Raw genomic sequence first — 15,281 nt, forward strand, 5'->3', positions numbered from 1 at the left:
TGATGCGCACGTTTCAACTGAATGGTTAAACAATGCAATGCCAATAATTACCATACCGATACTTGAATAAATGTATAGTAAGATTCCTGGCTGAGGAAATATTTTTAAATAAAACAGTTAATATAAAGTGGAATTGAAAAGAAACTAGTACAAAAAACTCACTCCATCCAGCAGTGGTTTAAATGCATATTCAGTGAAAGTTCCATGTAGACAGTCAGGCAGAATATCCAAGGTTCCCATTTCATGAACCATAAGACCCTTAAATCTATGCCATATGTAGTCACAATATCCGGAACACACACCTTTGACCTGCTCTCTGACATGCATGTTTTCCTTAAATGAAATAACTCAATCACTATTAGACTGTGAGGATAGACAGGTAGCTTCATATATTACCCTGTGGATTTCATTCCAGTTACTGCCTTCTGTTATTTTAAAATTTAGGAACTGGAAGAGTCATCGATTTCAATTTTCAAAGTGACTGGAAACATTTGTATATGTGTTCATTAGGCTTGCATTTTGCATGTAATTTTTGGAACAGCAATACAGGGTTACCATACAATTATTGTCAACCAGATTTTTTAGTATTTGCACATTATAATTACTCTAAGACTAAATTTTCACTAGGCCCATCGTTGTATTGTTTGGAGCACCATGGTTTTAGGCACAATGCTGCATATTTCTTGAAAATGAATCGTCAATGTAATAGGTAGTTATATTGACCTAATTGCGGGTTTTGCTTTAATTCATGAAACAAGATGATCAACAAGAGCATAATTACAAAACGATCCATATCTACACTTGATGCCTAATAAACCCTGTTCAGACACATTCTTATCTTGCAAAATAAATTATTGAAATGCTCTGTGCTGAGTGTTGACAACGTTGAAGGGTTGTCCAAAATGAATCGAATATATTCGAATAAAGTATTCAAATACCTTTTCGGCTGCTTTTTGAATAATTCCGAATGATAGCCACTTTTCGCCGTAAAACATGGTGTTTCGTTTTTCGCGAGAATCTTTAATCGAATTATTGCGCTTTGTCAAGTATTGTAATGACGATAAAATAAAATAGGCACTTTGATTGTTTATATTCTGTGCGACCATACGTCGCATGTTGTTGCGATACCTTTATAGGGTTGCGTGGTGGACATTGCCGCCATTCCCCTACAAGGCTTCTAATTTACACATTCATTTCCATTACGTCGAAAAATTGAAAATTATTTTGAGCCGTAATTGTTATGATACCCATAAAAGTCGGAAAACATGTCGATTTATTAGGAAAAATAATCCATACTTTTTCCCGCTTTTTGGCAAATAATTTTGATGATGATAGTTGAAAGTTTCGACTATTAACTAGGATGATTTTCTGTCGCGCAAAAAATTCATATTCATAACCGATACCAGCATATAAATGTGTGGTAAACTACCCAATATTATTGATTTTTGATTACTATTTTCGTATTTAAGAAAGGATAAATGTGTTATTATTCTAAAATACTACGACAATTTGTGGACATAAAATGTGTGGTAAACTGCCCGAATATAGTTAATTTTTGATTCGTATTTCCATATTTACAAAATAATAAGTATTACCGGTATTACTTCAAAATACAACGGCAACCTGCGGATTAAAAATGTGTGGTAAAGTGCCTGAATATAATTAATTTTTGATTCGTATTTTCGGGCTCAAGAAAAAATTGTAACAATGCGGAGAAATTATTTATACTTTATCACGCTTTTTGGCAAATAATTTGGATAAAGGTTGGTATTTAGATAGCTGACCGTACATTTGAACCCACGTACATTAGAACCCATGTGTACATTCGCGTGTTCAATCTATATGGGGGTGCTAAACCCAGGGTTAGGGTTAGAATGGGTTCAAATATCCGTAAAACAACAAAACTTTCCATAGGTGCAATAGTTGCGGTGCAATCGTCGTGGGTTCAAATGTACGTGGGTTCAAATTTAATGGAACCATTTAGATAACATTGGTTTATTTCAACTCCATAATCAGCAAAAAGGCGATAAACAGGTTGATAAAAACAAATAAATAAAACTGATTATGAAATCAGGAGAGTAAACAAAACCTTAGACAAGGTTTAAAACGTAAAGAATATAAGATATTAGGTATTGCCAGAAAGAAGTGGTGTGTGTTCACTCACCTGAAACTATTGAATCAAATCATTCACTCTCGCACACACACACACACATACCACCATAGGGCATTAGCAAAATTAGAAAAAAGAGAGAAGTTTTAGATAAATTATATGGTAACCAAAAAAAATGAATAAACACGTAAAAAAGAAATTAGAATAAAAGATAAAAAATGTAATAAATGATAAGAATTGTTTGCCACACCATTTTATGATTTTATAAAAATTCCCAAACAAGAGTGAACAGTATTTAATATAAGGACAAAAAATGATTTCGCCAAGCTGATTATAATTGGAGTCATATGCCAAATTGCCCAACCAAAATTGCCAAAGTTGATTGCATGAAGAGGTGGGCTAAACCTTTTCATTCATCAAAGACATAATATTGCCAAATTGTAGTCCAGATTACATCAGTTATTAAATACTACTGGTAACAGTTTAAGTATAATATAATTAGATTAGTGGATTGATACTGAGGTAGGTACCGTATTGTAATTTATTGGTTATAAAGGGTGGAAGCAAGGATATTTAAAAGTATGGATTTTTTACTAAGATGATTTTGTGTTGCGCAAAATATTCAAATCCACAACCGATACCACCTTGACGTGTTATTAATATGATTCTGTTAACGTAACTCATGGTTGCGTTGATTTAGAAAAAAATAATAGCATTACTATTATAAAATATATATCTCAGTAACCTGCAAACATGAAATGCCAGGTGACCAGGTTATAGATACCATTATTCCATTGTTTATTGTATGCAAATTCTTTCATATACTATAGATAAGCTACTTTTACGTGATTTTATTTTCGAATGTATTCGAAATTTTATATTTGAAAATAATAATTTTGAATTTATTCGAAATAGTGAACTATTCGGTATTGGCCATCCCTTGGAACAAATTATGGAAAAAAAAATGCATGTATTTATTTGAAAGTTTAGCGCAAAACTATTTATATTTTTACCAAATTAATATTGATAGCAGTAGCCCTTTTTTTCGACACAACCTTGCTGATTTGTTTGGCAAATTGCCCGTTTCATTTTATTCACCCAGTGTGAGTCTCGAATATCAACTATTATGACTGAAGAAATTGGTAAATATGATACCAGAACTATCATGAAAACGTGGTCATTACGTAAGCGATTTTGCCATAATTTTGATTCACAAACTCTCCTTCGTAACGATCCCATAATTGCAATATTTCACATACATTACACTTACTGATTTGTTTGTTCACAAAAGTCTAGAATCAAGACGAAGCGCTAAATTCAAAATATGTAGAGACACAATTTTTTCAATATTTAATGTTAAATCACAACCATATTGACTGCTCCCTATGAATTTATCGAGGAAAATTTAGTCGTTGAACAAATTTTGAGCATTATTGTGAGGTATGAGTAGTTAAGAAAACTAACTCAGCGTCAAAGTCCTATAACATCCCTACGGTTTCGACACTGTCCAAATGAATACTTCGAGAAACATTTGAAGCCCAATAAACGTATGTATAAGTTATGCAAAAAGATAATCACAGGGTCTACCGATTCTTTAATGCTCGCGAACACAAAGCAAAATTATAACAATGAAAGCATAAAACTACATGCTATTCACAGTGCCTTAATCTGTTTAGTACTACAGGCATTTCGCATTATACCGAAGGCTTTCCAATTTTGTTCGCAGGGTGTAGGACTGATTGTGTGGCACGAAAGTAAACAGAGCAAACATTTTGCCATACTTCATTTTAACTTTATGTGAGAGTCTAGTGTTTATACGAGTTTTTGGAAGGATAGATAGATAATGAGTTATTTCCAATACAAGTACATAATACAGTAAGTATAAGCAAACAACAAAAATTTAAAGAATATATACGGAAGGGGGTGGGCAAAACTTCCAAGGTCAACCGACCCCTAAGGAGAGATTCTACCAGGACAGGACACTCTAGGGAAGGCATCATAATGGCAGTAGGGAGACGATAAATTTTGAGTTTTAGGCCTGGTTGAGAGGCCTCAAAAATGAATTCGCCAAGAAGCACTAAAATGAAAATAAAAATTACAGAGAAAAAGAACATCACATGATTATGCAGATCATAATTTTTTTAACAGTAATAAAACAAAAAGGATAAAAATTTTCATATAAGATAATGAAACGAAGTATTACCAATTCTCCTTTGAAAGCATCATAATAATGAACAAATGAAGCTCGACGTGCATCTGCATTCAAAAGCATAGAAGTAATTCCTGAAACAGCCATTCCATATAAGAAAGCCATTCCAATCAACATTGCAAACACTGAGAACACCTGTTGAAATATATGGTATGGTTTTTTGTTCAGGCAGGCAACAAACATATCTGGATTATTCCCGCACTGACATGGAATGACAAATGAGTATTTTTCATCTTTCAATCAAATCATTAATTTACAATTTAAATTGCGACTAGGGCTGTCCAAGCGAACCAAATATTCGAAATCGAATCGAAAATTATTCGAATCGTTTTTCGGCTTCGTCTTCGAGCTTAGACCACTCTCGCTCACGCTTTATTAGTTTCCCGATTTCTCTCGCCTTCATTATGTGATAATTATGTCATTTCTAATGCCTGCTCGGTGGCACATGCATGGTCATCATAACTTAAAAGTTATAATCGGTAATGACGAAAAAAAAGCAATTTAGAAAACGATAGTTCTATAAATAGAATCAATTTGAAGCTGTTGAGTTACTTATCATAGGAACATGGTACAGGCAACTATCATGGCAATACTGTATTATCCATCTATATACCAAGACAAATAATTGCACTCTTGACTTCTGATGGCTGATCGAATTTGTTAAATGCAATTTTGAATTTGAGCAACTGTTTTATCTATATATATTAATGGTTGTTTTCATTTTGCTGAAAACATAAGACTAATGAATAGAATTAAAATAGCATCTTCATGCTTCACATATCCTATCCACTGAATCCATTAGAATTGAGATTGCAATTTTTACTCTTAACACTCAACAGTTTTCGAAATCCAAATTTTGGATCCTCCAATTTTTTTGACCAGTTCATAAAAGCGTGTGATCTCCTTTTATAAATCTGAAAACATTGTATTGCAAAATACCAGCAGTAAGTCAGATGTAACTGCACATACGTTACCACAACATGGAAGGGCAGGGGTTTATTGTATAATAGAGACAGATTTAGGATTGCGCAATAATATTCGATAATTCGGTTCGATTCGGCGAAAATATTCGATTCGAATCAAAAAATTATTCGATTTTGGACATCCCTAATTGCGACTCTGACAGATGTATGTACAATCATATACATCGGTTCCATTACATTTGAACCCACGTACATTTGAACCCATGACAATTGCACCTGTATGCTATTGCACCTATGAAATTTTTTTTGTGTCACGGATAGTTAAACCCATATTAACCCTAACCCATGGGTTTTAGCACCCGCATACAGATTGAATCCGTGGATATACGCATGGGTTCAAATGTACATGGGTTCAAATGTACGGTCACCATATACATCATAACTGAAAAATTTACCTTTTCAGTGATTGTAAAGGCATGTACATCACCAAATCCAGTTGAAAAAGATGAATGAGCAGCCCAGTAAAGACTTATAACATATCTAGGAACCAAGTGCCGAACTTCATCAGTAACATCTTCTTCCATTTTAAATAGATTAATATTCAAACGGTCATGAATTTTATCTAAAAAATCAGTATTTAATATCCTTCTAATACCATGCAATAATGGACTTTATAGATATCTTACACAAAAGGTGATGATATAGCCAACTATTCTCTCGGCACATGCTTATTCTAAATTCTCCATAGCCTGCATTTGCGCATGAAATACCATAAAATCCCAATGCTGAGAAATGAATCACTATGCTTGATAAAGTTATGTAAAGCGTAGTCCTGAATTTAACAGTGCTTGACCCAGGTTCCTCTTGTCTACACCCTGAGACAGTAGAAAAAAAATCATATAAATGTTAATAGAAAAATATATCGCAGTTTCTTTCAAGTTAATATATGGGGAGTCCATGAAGTTTCTTAACAAATTTTAAAAAAAATCACGAAGTGAGATATCGCAATGAGGGTTGTTTTATGTTAATCAGTATTTCATGAAATTTTTATTGACACTAAAATATATTTCTTCAGATAAAATTTCTTATTAAAATTTTATGTTTAATGATTGAATTATATGAACTGAACCCCCATAAATAGACTATTCTTTAAGAAAAAGCGCAATGTGTACCCTGGTTCATTGAGACAAAATCATATGTTCTGACCCAGCGAAACTACAGATGTAAGTATGGAAGAGACCCTCCATCACGTCCTTCTTCAATTCATTCATGGCACAAGAAATTTATGGAGACAGGGATAGTATTCGATACAAGAAGGGGATGACCAAGAACATCTGAAGAAAACACCAAGCAAACTCCCAACGTTATCCTATTAATTCCATCCGTACCGCTGCTAGACTATCGGAACTACCAAGTTCAACAGTGCAAGTCCTACACAAGAATTAAGATCGTATGCTTACAAAGTACAAATGTTACATGTATTTCAGCCAAACGACATGCCAAGACGAAAGAAATGAACACGCTGCAACGAATTTCAGAGGATGAAGCATTCCTCAAGTGAGTCAGTTTCAGTGATGAGGCAAACTTTAATGTCTCAAGAAAATTAAACAAACACAATGTAAGAATATGAGAATCAGAAAACTCTCATAAAGGTAGAGAACTTCAGCGAGATAGACCAAAAGTGAATGTTTGGTGTCGAATCATGTGCAATCGAATAATTGGGCAATTTTTCTTCAATGAGGCATCAATTACTGCAAATGTTTACGTTAATAACCTTCTGACCGAATATGTGACACTACTGATTGACTTTCAACCAACCAACCAACATATTCCAGCAAGATGATGCACCACCACACTGGGGACCAGTGTTCCCTCCAAGGTGTGCGCGTGTGCGCGCGCACACAGCTTTCAGAGGCTGCGCACACGCATAGATTTACTGCGCACAGACGTATTTCGATGTAATGTAACAATGTGCTCGGTTGGCAGGTTGAGAAAGTTTGTTGTTGGCCCACTTATTACCCGGTTAGAACGCCAAAATTTCTTCATTGGTTTTTGCACATATATTAATCATTTCCAAAAAATTGCGCACACACCAAAATTTCTGCGCACACATACTACAAAAAATTAGAGGGAACATTGCTGGGGACCTCATGTTCATAAGTTCCTCAATGAAACTTTTCCTGACCGATTGATTGGTAGGGCCGATTCTATGGTCACCACGTTCACCAGACATTATTCCCCTAGACTTCTTTCCCTGGGGTTAAGTAAAGGATATTTGTGTATCGAACACAAAAGTACGGGGCATGACTAACATAAAAAAACAAGGAATTTGCAATGCCATTGATGAGGCTATGCTACAACAAACATGGCAGGGAATTGAGTATCGTCTAGATGTGCTTCGTGCCACTGATGGTGCCCATATAGAAGTGTATTAAATAGAGTAATGATAAATTTAATTAAACATTCAAAAGAGTATTACATGTTTCAATAGAAACTTTATGAAATACTGATTAACATAAAACAACCCTCATTGGGATATCTCATCATTTCACTTTGTAATACTTTTTCTAAATTGCAAAGCGACTTTATGGACACCCAGAATAAATACCATAATATAGTTTATTTTAATAATCATCCACCTATACAAGATAAATCTTACCGATGTAGTACAGAACATAGTGAAGTCGAAGATAGATCTTCTGCTTATCAATGACATAAAACCAATGTTCTTCACCAGGTAAAATATATCGAAGAAATGAGAATGGAAGAATGGTCATCAAATCCAGGAAAAAGCCGACACTGGTCTGATATCTTTCCCGAACTTTTAAAAGATTCCGTTCTTCAACCCCATCAATGAGATGCCCAGTTCGTGATCGTAAAAACATAAGTATGATGTACAACAAATCAGCAAGATCACCAAAGCCAGATGTTGACAATGAGTAATTGAAGACGATGATATAAGAGTTCAGAAACACACAACAGATAACAAAGAAAATGACCACGTGAGTGTAATATCGTAGGTAGTTGTTATACCAAGAGATAGTTCCACTACAAAACGAATATGGTTCAGCAGATTCATCATTTTCATAGCCTGACATGACATTTTCAATATCTTCAATTAGTTTCTGATTGCTTGACTTTTTCAATGCAAGACGATGCTCCGTTTGTTTGGAGCTATGTAAGTAATCAGCATCAGCCATTCTGTTTGTTTAAATCTTGCATAGAAAAATTATGAGCCACCACTCATTTCGCTAAGTTGAATATTTTAGTATTTTTATGAGCTACATTTTATTGTCTCTAACAACAGGGCATGGGTATATTAAAAAGGAATGCAGTTTGTTTTACTGTTATAACATTGGTCTACTCCACACACATGGTTAAACTACAAAATAATGCATATTGCTCAGGTATAAAATAATCATAGACAACTTAAAATGGATAGATATTTTGAATTACTGTATTCCCAAAAAGCTTCAAATTTTAGGATGGAACATTGGACATATGGCATTAGAAACAGGGAATAATATCCTGCATATGATAGAAAATGATGATGGGTATTGTCAGCTCTGTAATAACAATATAGTAGAAACATGTAAACATCTATTTTTTAATGTGTTTATGTTCAAAAATTTTGAGAATGGTGTAACATCGCACCTCTCTATTACTATATTTGAACTATGATTTTTCTCCAAAATGTAATACCGATATTAGGACTAATTATAGCATCTGCGAAGGGAGCAATATGGGATTTTTGAAATTATATTATATTTGAAGATATTATACTTACCAATCAATCCTGCGAACAATGTTCAAATGCAAGCTTAAAGCTACAATCAAATATATTGTATAAGGAACAAAATTAAAAATAATGAGCGATGAATCCATTGATGTGTTGTTACTTAATAAATTTGTTATGCTTGAAATATGTGTATGGCGTTAGTTCATTTAAATTTTATTAAAGGTATCTATTTATTGTGGATCATTGACATGGATAGTAAGTAGAAAAACCCTATAATCATGGTATGGAAGTTTTTCTTTTTTCCATGCAAATTAATTATTAATGGTAATATAAGTTATTGCGGACCGATTAGCACATTTCATTATTCTCTCTACTTGATGATTGACAGTTTCAACATCATCATATAAATGATTTGTGCCAAAATATAGGCAAGTTTTTCTACACATGGAACTTTTAACCATTCTTCACCATCCATAATTGTACCGCCTGGTATATGAATTGTTTCATTTTTAAATTGGTACAGAATCCCTTCCTTCAGTGAAATTGTATAATGATTTTCTTTGTGTAATGTCACACTCTATATTTTTTCTCCTTCTCCATAGACACTTGCTATCTTAGATTTGCCTATTTCTTGACCAATTATGTCAACGACGTTGTTTCTATGCACCCATTGTCTTTTGTCAAATTTAACAATGATTGTGTTTTTTGTTACAGGACTTTGCCTCATTTCTGTCGATCTGCTTTTAGCATTTATTTCGGCATCTTCTTTGCCATCTCTCATCTTATTCTGTATGTCTGAATCGTTTTTTCTTTCGCATCTCACAATCGACACAAAATCTCACGGGGGAACAGAAAATCCAGTCCAGCCTTACAGGAATCTCCGAGGAATGCATTTTGCATCCTTCTGGCTCCAACGATGCATGTTTAATGCACGATTATGTCGGATCACAGAAACTATGGTAAATAACATATCGATCAGAGTAAAATTACAAAATTTCATACTGCAATAAAAGCGGCAACCCGACGGCCTGGGTCATAGACAGCAAGTCTGATTATACAATAAGACGCACGCTACCAATCATGACGGTGTACTACACATCGCCAGATTTGGACGATGACAGGCCCTAGACCAGTGCTCGTCAACCTTTTTTGTAATGGTACAATCTTTCAAACAATTCTCAAAATCTGGTACACCCCGCCCTGCCTACATTTTTGATACGTAAAATACTCAATATTTAGAAGTTATATTTGTTTACGTTGACGCACTAGTTTATTATTCAGTTAATGTGACCGTTGCTCTTGGATTCCATCGGCCATGTGTTATTTTTTTGGATTTCATTTCAATGAGTGCAGACAACCCTTGCTCGGAAAGGTATGTCGTAAAGGGGCTATAGGCATTCGAACGAGAATGGTGACAGCCTTTTGTGAAAGATCGCATTACTCGGGAACTTCTAATAGTGCTGCCTAAAATTAGTTGCAGTTTTTAAATGTTTTGAACTGCCTTTTGTACAAGATTTGATTGTAATTCACGCAGTTCACCAGTTATGTGTTCAAGAGCAACCTTTTCACTTGTGAATGACTGAACGACCCATAACAGAGAACCAAGATTCTGATATTCAACATCCGGAATATAGGCTCCAAAGTTTAGCAGTAGCACATCAAGATGCTTACCGTGTTTCCCCGAAAATAGGACAGGGTCTTATTACAATTTTCTCTCTAAAATTATCACTAGAACTTATTTTGGGGGGATGTCTTTTATTTTCATTTATCAAAAACAAAATTACAAAGTAGAGAATTACTAGATTTTCAAATATGCTTACACATATATACGTCTTTATTTGAAGTAACTGGAACTGCTAAATATAGATTATTAGTCAAGAATGCATTTGAAACGTGTATGTGTCTTGCTATCGAATAGGTCAAAATAAAATTTGCGCTATCGACTAGGATTTATTTTAAGGGGAGGGCTTAGAATCATTTAAAAAATCCAGGCTAGTTCTTATTTTCGGGGAAACACGGTATGTACAATTGATCTCATCTTGGTTTTCATGTCTGCGTTTCCATTTTCCCATCAACGAGTCTCGATGAAATATTCCAGGCATTCAAAATCGAAAAAATCACAATTTGATACATTATTCTACCAAACCTCCAATTTCATTTTAAAAGACTCAACCTTGCTACTAGCTTCAAAAATATCACCTCTCCCCTCGATAATTTTAACTGGTTTGTGATTTTAAATATTGCTGTTAGATAAGACAATTTTGCACGTCAAAAGATATCTTGAAAACTAGTAGCCATTCACAGTTTTTCTTGGGTTAGAACAGTGGTTCTCAAACTTTTTGAAAAATTATGCATAACATAACAAAAATTTCACTTCAGATCAAAGTGCTTCTGTGCCGAGGTTAAAGTTGTCTCGCGGTCCCCTTAAGATCGCTTCACGGACCCCTAAGCGACCACGGATCCCAATTTAGGAATGAATGGGTTAGAAGCATATCGTGTGATAGTGGGTACCTTACAACATTTGGTACGGTACACCCCTGGTACACCCTATCGACCTGGTACACCCTTCAAACTTTTTGGTACACCCTGGGGTGTACTATACACCCGGTTGACGAGCACTGCCCTAGACTAAGGGTGGGCAAATAGGGCTAAATTTTGAATACAGTTTCAATAGGTTATCACAACGTTATCCAACAGCAGAGTAAGTACAAAAAAGAGAACATAACACCCGCTTCTAGTCGCAAGTAGGGCTGGGCATTTTCAAATACCTGATGATTTCAGAATCGCCTTGCAAAAAATCGAAACTCGAATGCTTGGAAAATATAAATATACAATTGTATGTGACTTTTTTGTTCACACATATTAAAAAATGTTTCATCAATAACTCTGTGGGTGAAGAGTCATATTTCAGAATTGTGGCTTCTTGGACAAAGAATAACTTGCAATTCCGAAAATGTAATATACCTAATAATCTACAAGAAATGCGGTATGCAATCTATCGGCGAAACAGGCAGACATTGGTAATACAGGATAACATAACACATAAGGAACATCAATCAGAGGAAAAAACATCTCATTGTTGGCGCTCATTTCAGTCCACATAAACGACTTTTCGGTAATTGAAATACAAAAACTGTTTCTTTTTTTTTGCCAAATAGAATTCCAGTGCCAATGATGGAATTAAATTATTTATATAACTTTTGTCCAGATGAAAGTGAATTGATATTATTTATACGTCATTCCCAATTTTGGTTACAGTAATTGATATCAGAATACATGTTTCGAGATCAAGCATACCGACAAACCAAAGAAACTTATTTCATTAAAACTTTGGAACATTGGAACCACTGGGAACATTGGGCGCGGCAGTGCAGCTCATCGTGCTAAGCGTTAGGAATACGCTTGCCATTGCACCTCTGATTACTCTGCGTGGGTTCGCATCCCATGTAGAGATAGTCGGAGATAGAGACGTCGGACTCCCCACCGTCGTAGGGTGGTTCACGAAACCGCTGGTCGGTTACGGCTTCTTCCATGCTTCTGAAAACCAGTAACTAGCTAACTCCATACCTGACATGGACCGAACCAAAGGCCGTCGTTCGCCATATGGTTAAGCCATTTTATCGGCTTTCCTCAGCCCCGGGATAAATATGTAAATCCTATCCTATCCACTAGGAATGAACTTACGAGTAGGGCTGTCCAAGCGAACCAAATATTCGAAATCGAATCGCAAATTATTCAAATCGTTTTTCGGCTAATTTCCGAATCACTAAAATTAGGTACAGAAAGCGGAAACCACCTTTGCAAAAGGACGTTTTTCACCGGCGGCGCCACTCCCGGCTTAATTGGTTTCCCAATATTTCTCTCGCCTTCATTTTGTGATAAACATGTTATTCCTAATGCCCGCCCGGTGGCATGTGATCAGCCATTTCATGCATGGTCATAATAACTTAAAAGTTATAATCGGTAATGACGTTTTTGAGAGAGTACACCATTTCATGCATGGTCATAATAACTTAAAAGTTATAATCGGTAATGACGTTTTTGAGAGAGTACGAAAGGAGAAAAAAGGCAAATTAGAAAACGATAGTTCTATAAATAGAATCGATTTGAAGCTGTTGAGTTAGTTATCATAGGAACATGGTACAGGCAACTCAAAGCTGAAACAAGTGTTTTGGGATACTTATGATGGCAATACCTTCTTTCAATGGAATTTGTAATTTCTTATGATGGCAATACTGTATTATCCATCTATATACCAAGACAAATAATTGCACTCTTGAATTTTGATTGCATATTATAGTCATCAAACTAGCTTCGAATTTGTTAAATGCAATTTTGAATTTGAGCAACAGTTTTATCTATATTAATGGTTGTTATTATTTTGCTGAAAATTATACAAAAAAACATAAGACTAGTGAATAGGATTAGAATAGCATTTACAGGCTTTACATGTCCTATTAAAACTGAATCCATTAGAATTGAGATTGCAATTTTTGAATTGTGCAATTTTTACTCTTTAAGTCTTAACACTCAACAGTTTTCGAGACCCAAATTTTGGAGTCCTCCAATTTTTTTGACCAGTTCATGCAAGCGTGTGATCACCTTTCATAAATCTGAAAACATTGTATTGCAAAATACCAGCAGTAAGTAAGATGTAACTGCACATACGTTACCACAACATCGAAGGGCAGGCGGTTATTGTATAATAGAGACAGATTTAGGATGGCGCAATAATATTCGATTATTCGGTTCGATTCGGCAAAAATAGTCGATTCGAATCAAAAAATTATTCGAAATTGGACAGCCCTACTTACGAGACAGATAAAACTATTGTTTTATATATTATTTGAACATTATATACCAGTGGTTCTCAACCAACATTATATACCAGTGGGGGCCGGTTGCCCTTCAAGGAGGCCACGAAGCAGTTCCAGGAGGGCCACGACACAAGGCTAATAATTGATCATAAGGCGACTTCGTTTGCATAATTTCCTTCTCAAATGAAAATTCCCTGCTTTGGCGTTCACCGCATTTTCATTACCTAACTAGGTTATTTGCGATCACTGGGTATATTCACTTTCTTGTGCGTGAATTGTTTGATCATAATGGAATTTGGAATTCACCAATAAAAACAGTTCGCAGGTAGGCCGTCTAATCTGCAGACGGGCGGTTTCATCAGACTGCAAGATAACTTTCGCTATCGCATTATAGACGCAATATCCCATATGTAAATTCATAATGCCTTAAATACGACAATAACGTTGGCTTTACCAAAGTAACTCGAGATGACGGAGAATGTGTTCAATGCCTGCATTACTTGTATGTACTGAGCAGTGAATCATTACGTTCAGAAGTGACAAAAACGCAGGTGAAAGACTTTGTCACAACCTATTTGTACAAATCTGTTTTTTCTGATCTAGTTAGCATCAAAACCGTCTCAAATTTGACAGTGACATTCGTCTGGCTATATCAATGAAGGCCCCTAGAAGGCGCTCCCGAAGTATGTGCACCAAGATAGCGCACAACCTGAACCGTGGTACAACCACTGTGTTCAGGTTGTGCGCCATCTTGGTGCACATACTTCTGGAAGTCCCCCTAGAATTAGGAACCACGTCAGACAATCCAAAGCGCAAGATACCCATTAGTTGTATACTAAAAAGCTTGGCCTTTGTTGTCTGTGGTTTGTTTTTGCATTCCATGAAAGGTCGTTAAAACATACAATCCAACATGTTTAGTTTTTGGAATGGCGTACAGGGGGGCTGTCTGTGGTTTGTTTTTGCATTCCATAAAAGGTCGTTAAAACATACAATCCCACATGTTTAGTTTTTGGAATGACGTACAGGGGGGCCACGAGAGCAAAAAAAGAGCTAGAAGCGGGCCACGAACCATAAAAGGTTGAGAACCACGGTATACTATTACAGCCTCAATACTTTATTTGAACTCTACCTCACTCACCTTAATGTAGGGTACTTGTGTTTGGCTCATATTTATCCAATGTTGGTAGCCTCCAACATGAACTTCACGAACAATGTTGTCGCAGCCCTGGGACACCAGCGCGAAATTGTTTGATCAACCAATATTTATGTTAACCTTGTCTGACCCCGGCCAAACGAAATGTTACAAAAATACAGTGTGCAGCAAGACTCTTGAATCAAATAGCTAAGTTATACTTCTATAATTTCTGAATTCAACCTTACCGCATTGCTACAGTTCACAAAGATGTCTGCTATTTGGGAAAAACATGCCAGAATAGAACTTGCCAAGATATTTCTCACTGGCTTAATATTATACTGCTCCCAA

The 15,281-nt window shown here is 35.5% G+C and overlaps 1 protein-coding gene across 3 annotated transcripts in view; it reads right to left on the reverse strand.

Annotated features, from left to right (window-relative positions):
* LOC120347089 (uncharacterized) overlaps positions 1-15,281 on the reverse strand; it is a 48,699-nt gene extending 33,418 nt beyond the window's left edge. Inside the window, exons 1-6 of one of the 3 annotated variants that reach the window (XM_078117587.1) lie at positions 14,937-15,281; positions 7,902-9,935; positions 5,929-6,117; positions 5,698-5,864; positions 4,314-4,454; positions 163-333 (exon numbers count right to left, since the gene is read on the reverse strand). In XM_078117587.1, coding sequence (XP_077973713.1) covers positions 163-333; positions 4,314-4,454; positions 5,698-5,864; positions 5,929-6,117; positions 7,902-8,442 — 1,209 coding nt within the window. In that variant the 5' untranslated portion in view covers positions 8,443-9,935; positions 14,937-15,281. Of the gene's footprint in view, positions 1-162; positions 334-4,313; positions 4,455-5,697; positions 5,865-5,928; positions 6,118-7,901; positions 10,640-14,936 lie in introns of those variants that run through there. The other 2 variants (XM_078117586.1, XM_039416931.2) reach the window with 2 other exon arrangements.

This window comes from Styela clava, chromosome 11 (genome assembly GCF_964204865.1).
Source record: "Styela clava chromosome 11, kaStyClav1.hap1.2, whole genome shotgun sequence".
NCBI classification, from domain to species: Eukaryota; Metazoa; Chordata; class Ascidiacea; order Stolidobranchia; family Styelidae; genus Styela; species Styela clava.